The sequence below is a fragment of the Panthera leo genome, chromosome B3 (assembly GCF_018350215.1).
Source record: "Panthera leo isolate Ple1 chromosome B3, P.leo_Ple1_pat1.1, whole genome shotgun sequence".
Taxonomy (NCBI): Eukaryota; Metazoa; Chordata; class Mammalia; order Carnivora; family Felidae; genus Panthera; species Panthera leo.
The window spans coordinates 32,545,073-32,559,261 of NC_056684.1; the positions used below are offsets into that span (position 1 = coordinate 32,545,073).

A 14,189-nucleotide genomic window follows, 5' to 3' on the forward strand; every position below is an offset into this window, starting at 1 on the left:
TAAGTCAGTCAGAGGAAGACAAATATATGACTTCACTCATATGTGGAATTTAAGATAAAAAACAGATGAACGTAAGGGCAGGGAAGCAAAAATAATACAAAAACAGAGAGGAACAAAACGTAAGAGAGTCTTAAATACAGAAAACAAACTGAGGGTTGCTGGAGGGGTTTTTGGTGGGGGGGGGGATGGGCTAAATGGGTGAGGGGCATTAAGGAGGACACTTGCTGGGATGAGCACTGAGTGTTATATGTAGGTGATGAATCACTGGATTCTACTCCTGAAATCATAATTGCTCTATATGCTAACTAACTTGGATGTAAATTAAAAATAAATAAGTAAACAAACAAAATCTTCAAAAAAAATAGAAAAGATAAGGACAATCTGGGAGCTCCAGTGGGATCCTACTCAAGGACACATTGTGACCTGTGTACAGCCTAGAAATGCAAGAGAGTTAACACCCCATAGGGCAATCCTTGACCAATGGTAGTTGGAAGCCCATGAATAAATGTGCTTATCTTCTATCTCTGGGGCAAACGATTCCCATAGTGCTTTCTATATGGTTCCCAAAGAGATCTCTAGTAGGATGGAGCCCCACTAGAGTTCTCTACAGTGGTGACTGGCTAGATAAATACTCTTGGATTGGTTTTTCCTCTTCTCCCTTACACTTTCCCCATCCCCCCATCTCTATTTCCTGGGATCTCTTGCATGCAAGACTTTGTCTTACTTCTGCTTGTGGGGGGAATCTAAGCTATGACATAAAAGGTTTCCAAATTTTTTATGATTACAAAAGAATCTTGCTTTATTCTTTTATATATTTCCATGTGACCATGTGTAAGTTATTCTCTAGGGTGTAAACCTAAAAGTAGAATTGCTCAGTCACCTAATGCATTCATTCCCAACTTTATTAGAAATTGCCAGGTTACTTGCAAAAAGATATTTTTTCCTTTATAGTTTGTAATTTTTTTATGTCTTTTTATTTATTTTGAGAGAGAGAGAGAGAGAGAGAGAGAGAGCATGAGTGGGGGAGAGGCAGAGAGTGAGGGAGAGAGAGAATCCCAAACAGGTTCCATGCTGTCAGTGCCGAGCTTGATTCGGGGCTTGATCCTATGAAACTTGAGATCATAACCTGAGATGAAATCAAGAGTCGGATGCTTAACCAACTGAGCCATCCAGGTGCCCCTGTGTCTTAAGAGATCCTTATTTTCATGGAGGTTCATGATATTTATTTATTGTCCCCCCTCATAGTTTTAACCTTTATTTTTTTTAAACGTTTTTTATTTATTTTTGAGACAGGGAGAGATAGAGCATGAACAGGGGAGGGTCAGAGAGAGGGAGACACAGAATCTGAAACAGGCTCCAGGCTGAGCTGTCAGCACAGAGCCCGACGCGGGGCTCGAACTCACGGACCGCGAGATCATGACCTGAGCCAAAGTCAGCCGCTTAACCAACTGAGCCACCCAGGCGCCCCTCCCCTAATAGTTTTAAAGTTTGATTTCACAATTAGGTCTTTAATACATCTAGAATTTATTTTCAGGCACGGTGTGAAGCATCGGTGTTTTTGAGCTAACAAGCATTGAGAAGAAGCTTCTCTTTGCTTTAAAACATGCTTCTTGCTGAGATGTCTTGGCATTTTGCATAATGCACATTTGTCAGACCTAGAAATGGCAGGAAGGTAACAGAGGATGGGGGAAACACGAAGAAACCAGGGATACCAGAGGAATTTCACATTTCCAAATGTGAGTACAAAGATCTTCTTTGGGCAAAGCAATCATACAAAACCACTTTAGAGAGGTTTATAGTAGGTCTTAGTTGTTTACAGTGGCACATTAGCAAATAACTTTGGGTACCCTCACCCCCATTAGTCAGTTGAAATATACTCAGGGAAATTGTGAAAACTATGAGAAAAGAAGTAGCTTTAGTCTGAATGAAACATGATGGAAAGGGAGGTCTGCAGCAAGAAAATCAAATTTCAAAGACTAAGCTATAACAAAGGGATTTTCTGCCATCTTGGAATAGCTGTGCACCCTGTGCATTTATTCACTTATTCATTCATTAAATAAACATGTATTGGGCATGTACTCCATTCCTAGGACTATCTTGGATGCGTGGGAGCTGTAAAGAGGAATAAGTCCCTCTTCTTACCTTCGGTGAGTTCCTTTCTAGGCAAAAAACCACAAATATATAAGGAAATACATCTCCATTCTATGTAATAAACACAAAAGTGGCTATAGGATACCACACAAACTTAGTGCTGAGCAAGGAGGAATGAAGTATCAATGTTGGGAGGAGGAGGAGGTCAAGGGGATGTTCCTAGAGAAGCTAACATGTGAGGGCTTATTCAAGGGTGAATAGTAGTTCACCAGGTATACAAGGGCTAGACAAGAAGATCCTTTGAATGACATCCCAACTGGAGGAAGCAGAGAAATCAGACACGAGAGACAATTGTGCCTCCAGGTAGTAAAAGAAGGTTTGAAAATGTCATAGAAACAACATCTATGTCTCCTTTTCAATATGAACTTGTCTTAGTTCTGAAGAAGAGACACAATTTCAATAAAGAAAACAAGCAAGGACTGAAATTTACCTTCTTTTGCATACATATCCAGATTCCTTTCATCCATCTGCTAAAATTCTTGGTCAATCACCACTGTGTGCCAGGTACACGAGGCATGAATCTTTTCACAGGAATCTGTGAAAAGACAGGCATGTTGTGCACTTAAGATTAATACAATGTTGTATGTCAATTAAAAATTTTTTTTAATGTTTATTTATTTCCAAGAGAGAGAGTGCCCCAGAAGGGGTAGAGAGAGAGAGGGAGACACAGGATCCAAAGCAGGCTCCACACTGACAGCCTGTTGAGGGGCTGGAACCCACAAACCGCGACAACATGACCTGAGCCGAAGTCAGACGCTTAACTGACTGAAACACCCAGGAGCCCCAATTATATATCAATTGTTTTAAAAAAGAGATGGGCCAATACAAATATAGATGCTGATAAGACCAGGCCTCCAGAGATGTTTACAGATGTTGATACTCAGGTCCTACATGTGTAAACACAGCACCCCATTCTGCCTGGGAAAACCAGCGAAGAGAGACCAAGGAAGTAGTCCTTGAGTGGAAACTTGATAGGTAAATAAAGTTTGCCAGGCAGGTAAGTGGGAAGGAGGTCATTCTAGTGGAGGTTACAGGATGTTATAGAGGCCTGATCATAATGCCCCTTCCAGCCGCACTGCCTCATCTACACTTAGCTCAGAGAAGAGAAGCAAAGTCATTCTCTGAAGCATGGTGGCCACTGACTGGACCAGAGATGGCTTCATGACAAGAAGGTAATGCCCTACGAAGTAGCTGGGCACAAAGGGCTTTACCCAGTTAGGAAGCACTGGAAAATGAATTTGGCCAATCAGATTGGACCCCTCCCCCCAAGAATTTGAAGAGTACAGATTGGACTGCCCAGTCAGTGTAGAAGGATGATGAAGAGAGATTCTCCAGAGAGAATTGGAGATCTGGTGAGAGCACCTGGTGCCTAGAGCCTCCTTAAATCCTGGATAGCTTTTTTTGATGCCAAATTCAGTCTCCATGTGTTCTTACAATAAAATTACTTCCTTTCTCAAGCAGCCTCATGACTCCAGGTCTTGTAGCCAAGCCCCGCACACCTGCCCACATATGTGTACAGAGTGAAAAGCAAGGGAGGGTGGGGTAGCATAACATTTCAGGGAACTTGTAGAAGTTTAGAGCACCGGTGAGATAGAAGGAAGGTCATAAGAGCTAACATTCACTAAGTGCTTACTATGTGCCAGAAACTATTTTAAGTGCTTCACAAATATAAACTAATCTAATCCTTAAAAGAAGCCCATGATGTTCTATTAACTGTGTTTTATCAAGAAGGAAACCCAGGCACAGAGAGGTAAAACAGTGTGCCCAAGTTTGTACAGCTAGTAAGAGGCAAAGGATTTGAATGCAGAAAGCTTGGTTCCAGAGTCCTCATATGTAGCTACCAAGCCATACTGATTCTGTAGAGTTAAGAGATGTTGCTAGAGAGGTCGGCAGGGGACAGATCAGGAAAGACCTTGTATGCCTCGCTTAGGAGTCTACATAATTCAACAGAGCGGTCCCGCATTTATCTGTTTTACATACTGCACTTCTGTGTGAAGATTTCATTTAGATACAGGGTCTGCGTCTAAAACTGCTATAGGCAATGGCAATGACAGAGGAATTTTGAGCTAGAGAGTGATGTAGTCTGATTTGCCATTTAGAAAGATCGTGCTGGCAGCGGTGTGGAGAATGAGTTGGTCTATCTGCTACTAAAGGCAGTCGTTGCAATGGCCCCGAGGAGACATGAAGAGTTTTGATGTAGAGCAGTGTAGTGGGAATGGGTGTGAGATATATTTAGGAGTGAGACTCACCAGGACAGTAGAAACTGACTGAACGTGGAGGAAGAGAGGAGGGGGCCAGGTCACTGGGACCTGAGCACTCCTGCGCATGCTCAAAGGCACACCTCATGCATGTGCATAATCATTTGCATGCCCACACCATGCACAAAGGAACATTATTAACTTCAGGTAGAAACACACATACTCAGATTCACAGATGTATTTTATTTCCATGCTAGGTGAGAGCCCTCACAGCCACGTCTGCAAAGATCCCTTTCTCCTCATACCCTCTGTCAGAATCCTGTTCTGAAACAGGATGTTGTTCTATTACAGGTAGATCCATTATAGATTATCTGTCTATCTATCTATCTATCTATCTATCTATCTATCTATCTATTTAAGTAGTCCTTAGCCTGGGGTACCCCACCTCTACAAGGCGAGGTTTGAAAATGTGCAGAGGTAATTTTAGTTGCTACAGTGACCCAGGGATGTTATTGACTTAATGTCCAGGGACCAGAGTTGCTAAACATTGTGCAGTAAAAAAAACTATCCTGCCCCAAATACGACAGCACCACCGCTGAGAAATACTGGAAGAACTTCATAGTCAAACAGCCATAGGTTTGAAGGGTGCCTGGGTGGCTCAGTTGGTTAAGAGTCGAGCTTTGGCTCAGGTCGTGATATCGCAGTTCATGAGTTCGAGCCCTACGTTGGGCTCTGTGCTGACAGCTCAGAGCTTGGAGCCTGCTTCAGATTCTGTGTCTCCCTCTTTCCCTACCCTTCCCCTGCTTGCGCTCTGTTTCTCTCTCTCAAGAATAAATAAACATTAAAAAAAAAAAAAAAGAGCCCTAGGGAAACTCCTCCCCTTACCAGATGGACAAGGTAGCATTTTTTTGAAAGTAGGGTTCATGCTCAGTACGGAGCCCAATGTGGGGCTTGAACTCATGAATCTGAGGTCAAGAACCGAGCTGAAATCAAGTGTCAGACTCTTAACCGACTGAGCCACCCAGGCACCCCAGACAAGTTAGCATTTTTGAGCCTCAGTTTCTTCACCTGTAAGATGGGAATCTATTATCTGCCTGCCAGGATTCTTATGAGGATTCTGAAAGGTAACATAGTGCCTGACATGTATGGAGCTCTTGGTAAGAATAGTTTCCTTTCCTTGTTTAGCATCACAGTCCTTTTCTCGACTTCCTGTTATAGGTCATGAACTAGTGTGCTAATTCCCAAGAAGCAAATGTTGCTCCCACCCCCTCATGCTTCTGGGTGCAGAGCAGGCCTGTGCAGTCCACTTCAAGGATAAGTGATTGACAGCAAAATGTCCCTTGAAATAACTCATGAACAGCTTGTGGAGGTTGAGCTGTTAGAGATTCCAGCTCGGGAAGAGCAGTTTCCAGCCCTAGTGGCTGACAGCCCAAGATATTTATAGAGACAGGGGCAGCATGGATGAATGGATGGTTCAAGCCCAAAATGGGGGTGAAATTATGGAGAGGCCAGTGGCTGAGTTTCCTTATGTCAGAAATCAGAGAGCTAATCTTCCTACAAGGATGTTTGTAAGCCCTTGGGGTGTCTGAGGCTTTTCAGCCCATCTCCTTGAGATGCTAAGAAGTGATACTTATCATCGATTAACCAAATGACTAACTGAAGTGTCTAGCACTGAGCTAGATGCCTTACTCATACTACTTCTAAGTGTTCATAGACCATTTTCAAAGCAATTCTTGAATTACTCTATAGGTGCGAACACTGAAGCTTGGCAAAGTAGAGAGGCTTGTCCAAAATGACACAGCTGTAAATTGATGATCAGGCTCGTTTTGACCTTGGTGTGTGTTGACTCCCATGTTGCGTCTCTTCACTAAATGAAACAGAGGACCAGGGAGGCTTTTGCTGAGTGTTCTTTTTGTTCCCTTGAGCGTGTGTTTCTTTTGGTGTTTCACAATGACAGTCCTGACCTCCCTTGAACTTGTGGAGGTGGGGAATCCCTCTGTCCTAGCCCAGGGCTGGGCTGGGTGTCAGTGAGGATCCCCTGGCTATGGGCACCCGATACTGGTGGCTAAGGGTGGATTGGACAGTTATATGTGACACTCTGAGCTGATGGTAACTGCTCTGCGGTAGCATCTCTAATAGTGGCCGAAGTCACTGATGCAGTGTGATGACCAGTGACCCCCTGCTTGATCACGTGACCCCTCAGATTGATCGATAACTGTGCCATACTGCTCATTAAATATGTTGAATATCATCCCTAACGGTATTATCAAGATCATTATCAAGGCTGATTTCAGAATGCTGGGCTTATTCTATATATTACTATGGAAAAGGCTAGAGAAAGAGGTTTGTTACTTTTTGCTGCATATGGAACACTATTATTATGAGGATAAAAGAACATTTTCACATTTACGGTTTCTAAAGTTCCCAAAGAAATACAAGCTCATTGTAAAAAAATTAGAATACACTTAAAGACATTTATTTGTTAGATACCTAGCCAACATTCTAGCAATACCCAGACTTTTTTTTTTTCCCAGATATCTACCCCTCCCCATTATAGCCCATCTGCTTTGGATTGGCCCTGTCTATTCTGAGATAATCAGGATAATGATTCAGAGATGGAGATGTGACACAATCTGGTCAAGGAGACTCAGGTGTTAGTTGTCTGAATCATATGAGAAAGAAATTTCTTCTTCGGAAAGAGATACCAGGAGAGAGGTCTTCTCTCTGGAGCAGCATGATAGGTAAATGCAAAACCTGGAACTTCTGTAGCCGTTTTGGCAACGTGAAGGGAGCCAGCCTTGGGTTAAAGCTGGAGCCTTGGAAGGCAGAGCAGAAAGAGAGAAGGACACAGATCCCTGAAGGGGAATGGCATTGCTGAATCTCTGAACCACATCAGCTATGTTTTGGCTTACCCTACCACTGGCCTTTTCAGTCATGTAAGCCCATAAATCCCCTTCATTTTTCAAGCCAGTTTGAATTGGGTTATTTGTTTCTTACATCTGAATGCAGAGTTGGTTGTCTGTTAACTCCATAGAAACCTGAAGAAAAAAAAATATAGCAAGCTCACGTCAGCCTACTATCAAATCAAGACACATAATGAAGGTCATAGGGCCTGCATGGCAATGTTTCAAGTGACCTTCATCTCCTCCAGATAGAGGAGACAGATTGTGCTAAAAAATCAGGCCCAGATTTGATTGCAAAGGAAGATGAATTCACAGCCCTAACAAGTCTGTGATGAAATCAGGGCCCTGGTAAGGTGAGATCAGGACTCTGACACATGGGATAGGGATATTTGGGTAGATGTCTTTGAGAACCTAGAATCCTCTGGGTCAGCAGAGGTGCCGCCCATTTGCCAGAACAACTAGCCTCCCGTTGCCACCTAGATTGATAACTGTGGTCAGGTCTCAGCTTGGCTTCATTTGGGAAGTATTGTCCTTGCTGTGGAATAAAAGGGATTATTTCCCCGAAAGACATAGGACACAGCAAATGTGTGAAAAAAATATATAGGTGAGAATGGATTTCAGGATTGCTGGACAAAAGAGCTTGAAATATAAATCTGGTATGCAAGATTTAATGATACAGACACACTTCCATGACTTCAAATTTAACATCCTGGCAAGGGACTGTTCAATAACCATCCTGGAGGAGGTCTTCACATGGATTGATTCATTGAAGCTTGAAACCAATGATGGTCTATAGGAAATAAGATGGGGATGCCTCAGCAGAGTATTAAAGAGGAGGTTAAACAACAACAACAACAACAACAACAACAACTCAACACTAGAGTGTTGAGACGCCTGGGTGGCTCAGTTGATTAAGCATCTGACTTCAGCTCAGGTCATGATCTCAAAGTTGGTGGGTTCAAGCCTGCATCGGGCTCTGTGCTGACAGCTTAGAACTCAGAGCCTTCTTTGGATTCTCTGTGTCCCCCTCTCTTTCTGCCCCTTCCCTACTTGTGCTGTCTCTGTCTCTCTCTCTCTCCCTCCCCCACTCAAAAATGGGTAAATAAACATTAAAAAAAATACCAAAAAACAATCTGATTAAAAAATGGGCTGTAGACCAGAATAAACATTTTCCCAAAGAAGACATACAGATGACCCCCAGACATGTGAAAAGATGCTCAACATCACTCATCATCAGGGAAATGAAAATCAAAACCACAATGAAACATCACCTCACATATTTCAGACGGCTATTATCAAAACAGACAAGAAATAACAAGTATTGGAGAGGATGTGGTGAAAAGGGAACTCTTGTGCACTGTTGGTGGGAGTATAAATTGGTGCAGCCCCCATGGAAAGCAGTATGGAGATTGCCTCCACAATAAAAATGGAACTACCATACAGTCCAGTAATTCCACTTCTGTATTTTTATCTGTGAAAAAAAAACTTGAAAAGATATATGCACCCCTATGTTTACTGCAGCATTACTTACAAGAGCAAGACATGGAAGCAACCTTCATCTAGCAATAAAGAAGATGTAATATATACACACATTATGGAATACTACTCAGCCATAAAAGAGAATGAGATCTTGCCCTTTGAAACAACATGGATGGACCTAGAGGTTATCATGCTAAGTGAAATAAGTCTGACAGAGAAAGACAGATACTGAACGACTTCATTTTTATGTGCATTTAAAAAACAAGACAAATGAAATAGAAATAAAAATTAAAAAACAAAACAAAATAGAAATAGACTCAGAAATACAGGAGAACAAACTGGTGGTTGCTGGAGGGGGTGGAGGAGTGGGCAAAATAAGTAAAGGCGATTAAGAGGAACAAAGTTCCAGTTATGAAACAAAGGAGTCACAGGGATGAAAAGCACAGGATAGGGAATGCAGTCAATAATATTGTAATAACTTTGTATGGTGACAGAGGGTAACTAGATATCATGGTGATCATTTTGTAATGTATATAAATGTCAAATCACTATGTTGTATACCTAAAACTAATATTGTAGGTCAACTACGTCAATTAAAAAAAAAAACCCAAACCTTAGAGGGATAAGCATGTTAAAATGGATTTATTATGTAATACCAGAGAGCTCTCAGGTGACTATATTCTCTGGGAAGGCTCTGAAAATACTTCCTCCACTAAAGAAATAAGGAATGTGCTGAAGAAGTGGCTCAGTGTTTCCTGTCTTCTGTAGGCCAGGGTTGATGGTATGAGATGCTGCTGTGGACCTGGGGTCCCCATGTCAATGAGATGATAGAATTCGAGAACAGGGAGGCCAGAAAGTAGCACTTAACTGTCAGATACCATGTGAGTGTAATTATCATAATGAAAAACAAGATCAGATGGAAATCAAGGGCCTTGATCTTGGGGGATCAGGACAATGGCTAACAGACAATGTTTCTAGGAGTGAGATAAACGGACAACCAGCGAGGACGTTGCTTAAATCCTATGATCAAAAAATCAAGAAAGAGCGAACGAAAGGTTGGTTGCAATGGAAAAATATCATGATTTCTTAACCGAGCCAGTTTTTAGAGCACTTGATAGGAGGGGGCTGGGCCCCTTGAAGAAGAACAATGTGCAATGTCACATCAAGTTTATATAGCAGAGATTCTTCCAATTCTTCCTTCAAAGAGACCTACAGTCTTGCAACAGAGTCATCGTACACTGAGTGCAAGGGAACATCCAGACCTTTGAAGGTTGTTTTTTATGGGATCTGAGCTGACACTGATACTATGGGGACCCCCAAATGCCATCATAGTCCCCATGCTTAGGGATGGCGTATACAGAGGCCAGGTGTTACGTGGAGTCCTAGTCCAAGTCCATTTTATCTGTCTCTAATTGCATAATTGAGATGGATATACTCAGCAGCTGGTTCCCTGGCTTGTAGGGTAAGAGCCATTATGGTATGTAAGGCAAAATGGAAGCCCACTATGCTACTGCCCTCAAACCAAGATAGTAAATTAGAAATAATACTGCATCCTGTGGGATGGCAGAGATTAATGCTGCTGTAAAGGACCTAAAAATCAAATGAATCAAGGTGAACTATGGTGGATTACCATAAACTTAAACAAGTGGTGGTCCCAATCCCAGCTGTTGTGCCAAACACAGCATCTTTACTGAGATCAACACAGACTATGCTACTTGGTATGCATCTACCGAGCTGGTGAATGTGTTATTTTAAATCTCCATCAGGAAAATGGATCAACAGCAGTTTGCATTTTCTGGGACAGACAGCAGTACACATTCAATGTCTTGACCCAGAGCTAGATCAACTCTCTTACTGTCTGTCACAACATAGTTTAATTTTTTTTAATGTTTATTTATTTTTGAGACAGAGGGAGACAGAGCACGAGTGGGGGAGGGGCAGAGAGAGAGGGAGACACAGGATCAGAAACAGGCTCCAGGCTCTGAGCTGTCAGCACAGAGCCTGGTGTGGGGCTCGAACCCACAAACCATGAGATCATGACCCGAGCCTAAGTTGGACGCTTAACCGACTGAGTCACCCAGGCGCCCCTGTCACAACGTAGTTTAAAGTGACCTTGATCATCTTGACATTCCACAGAACTTCATGCTGGTCTACTATATTGATGAAATCACATTAATCAAAGCTGGCAAGTGGGAATGAGAAGTATCCTGGAAGACCTGGTGAGACACCTGAGTACCAAAGGGTGGGAGATAAATCCTAGAAAAATTTAGGGGGCCTAACACACCTATTAAGCATTCAGGTGTCCAATAGTCTGGGACATGCTGGAATATCCCCTCCAAAGGAAAGGAGAAACTATTGTGCCTTGTACCCCCTGGCATAAAAAAGGAGGCGCAGTCCTTGAGAGGCCTTGTTGGATTTTAGAGACAGAACATACCATGGGACTATTATTAAATCCTATTCATCAGATGAGTCAGAAAGCCACTGGGTTTGCGTGGGGCCCAGAGTAAGACAGGAGATCCAGGCTGTAGTAAAAGCCTCTAGAATCATATAACCCAGCAGGATCAATGGGGCTAAGGGTCTCTGTGGTAGTTAAGGGTGCTGTGCAGAATCTCCAGCAAGTTTTATTAGGGGAGTAGCACCACGAACAGCTAAGGTTCTAGAGCAAGGCTATCTGCAGCAGACAGCTATCCATCATTCAAGCGACAGCTCCTGGCATGCCACTGAGCTTGGGCAGGGACTGAGTGTATAGTCATGGGGCATCAGGTGACTACGTAACTGGATCTGACCTTCATGAGTTGGATCCTGTCACATCCACCAAGTCATAAGCTTGAGAAACACAGCAGCAATCAATCATATGGTGGAACTGTGCTCAAACAAAACTGGAGAGTTCAAAAAACTTACATGATCAGGTGTTTCAAATCTCCATGCCACCTCCATGCCCTCTGTTGCCACGACACCTGCTCAGACCTAAGGCCTCATGAGAAGTTCTGTATAATGTAGGCAGGAAAAAACTGGGTCAGGTTCCTAAATGGAATGCCTTGATTTGTTCTGTGAGCCATAAACAGGCTGCTGACCCATTACCACTCAACTCAACACCATAAACCTTCTAGTAGACAAAGCTCTATGCAGTACACCCGGTCATTGACTTTTGTGCTGGGAAAAGTGACCTGAGAGAAGTGTATTAATGTTCCGTTGTGAGACTTCCATTTATGCATTCATGAGCTGATGAACACTTAGGTTGTTTTCACTTTTTGACTATTATGAATAGTGCTCTAATGAACATTTGTGTACAAGTTTTCATCTGAACATGTATTTTTCAATTCCCTTGAGTTGAATCGCTGGGAATTAAATTCTATATTTAATTTGGGGACGGGGAAACCAACACTCTTTCCACAACGGTTGTGCCATTTTATATTCTTACCAGTAATGTATAAGTGTTCTAATTTCTCCACATCCTCACCAGCTCTTATTTTCTGTTTTTTTTCCCCCTAATTATTATAGTCATCCTAGTGTGTATGGAATAGTAACTCACTGGTATGAGTTCCCTTGATGGTAATGAAAGATCCACTCTTCTTTCTTGTAAGCTTGACCATACATTCTAAAAAGTGACATTTGTTATATTTTATGTGTAAGTGTTTGTATTGAACATACCCAGAATACTTTCCCCACCACAATGTGGAGCCTTTCTCTGTAGTCAAGGACTATAATTAGTGTTAAGAAAAAAAAGACGAGACTTAAGCACAGAGATGCACGTCTAGAGGGAGCAGCCACAGGTTTTAGATCTCCTAGAATTGGTACTAGGAGAGAACATCATATAAAAGTTTTTGAGGGGTGCCTGGGTGGTTCAGTCGGTTAAGCATCCGACTTCGGCTCAGGTCATGATCTCACGGTTTGTGAGTTCGAGCCCCGCATCGGGCTCTGTGCTGACAGCTCAGAGCCTGGAGCCTGTTTCAGATTCTGTGTTTCCCTCTCTCTCTGGCCCTTCCCCTCTCAAGCTCTCTCTTTCTCTCTGTAAAAAATAAATAAAAACATTTAAAAAAAGTTTTTGACATATGGAATAACTAGCATAGAAATGAGATGACTATCAGCAAGGTAAGTGTTTGTGCAGGAGATGGCCTACCTGGTCACAACAGAAGGCTGATTGTGGGAATGTATATTTAAAGAGATATAGGCTCTGAAGCCTAGTTTCTCCTATGTCCAGAAACTTCTCTTGCTCTAGGTTCAATATGGGCTTAAAACTACCCAAGTGACTGACCATCCAGACTACTCCAGCAGGTTGTCAGTATGACAACACAACTGTAACTCATTTATTCACTCATTCATTTGTTCAAGAACTAACCATCAAGGGGCGCCTGGGTTGCTCAGTCAGTTGAGCATCTGACTTCGGCTCAGGTCATGATCTCACAGTTCATGAGTTCAAGCCCCATGTTGGGCTCTGTGCTGACAGCTCAGAGCCTGGAGCCTGTTTTGGATTCTGTGTCTCCCTCTCTCTGCCCCTTCCCTACTCATGCTCTGTCTCTCTCTGTCTCTCAAAAATGAATAAATGTTTAAAAAAATAAAAAAAAAAGAACTAATCATCAAGCATCAAGGGCCAGCACTGAGAGCATTGTTCTAGACATAGGGTGTATGGTGGCCAACAAGACAGAGCCTGTCCCTGCTCTCCTGAGTCTTACGCCATGGCAACACACAGAACCAGATAGCCTCTAAGTATTCCTGGATCTACTCCCCTCCCTCTTGCTCAGAACTTTAACCCTCATACAGGACATTCACTTCTTCAAAGCAGCCCCCATGGCACCCTCAGAATGCAATTAGAATGATCCAGATAGAGACTATCAAGTGTGCACTTTCACAAAGAGACAATCTGGATTTAATTAGAGAGAGGATGCCGTTAACCCATTATTCAATCAACTGAAAGGCCCTCTAACCTGAAAATTTGGAAATGCAAATGAAAGCAGACACAGTCAGAGAGATTTTTAATATCTAAGGGTCCAAGGGCCAGATTACAGCTCACTCCACTTGCACAGTTCCTATTCTCCAAGCCTTTTCTCAGTAATTACTCTAAAAAGCTTTGAAATACCTTGAGCATAATCACAGTTCCAGGAAAACAAATTAGATAGCACATTAATTACATTGATTGCTGAAAATATGGGGGCCAGGGGGACCGAATGCAGAAGCATTGAGGCCTATGGGACAGCCAGGATGGAGCAGTGTACTTCAACTTGTAAAATATGCAAAACAGGGTGTCTGGGAGAGCTGTCATGTGGAACCCAGAGATGGTCAGGGGGAAGAACACTGCTGACCGAGACCCTGAAGATCAGAGGGGGATTCAGCCAAGCCACTGAGGGCGGCACTCTGGGCTGGGCCCCAAAGAGGAGGAATGACCTCACCCTGCAAGAGCCTCTGCTATGACGAGGGGCAGCCCTGGGGCAAAGCCCTGCAGAATGCCATATCAGAGAGA

The 14,189-nt window shown here is 42.8% G+C and overlaps 1 protein-coding gene across 2 annotated transcripts in view; it reads right to left on the reverse strand.

Annotated features, from left to right (window-relative positions):
* Positions 1-14,189, reverse strand: part of REC114 (REC114 meiotic recombination protein) — a 173,398-nt gene that overhangs the window by 125,453 nt on the left and 33,756 nt on the right. For both annotated transcript variants that reach the window (XM_042941463.1, XM_042941462.1), the window contains exon 2: positions 2,582-2,686. In XM_042941463.1, the coding sequence (XP_042797397.1) occupies positions 2,582-2,614 (33 nt within the window). In that variant the 5' untranslated portion in view covers positions 2,615-2,686. The remainder of the gene's footprint in view (positions 1-2,581; positions 2,687-14,189) is intronic.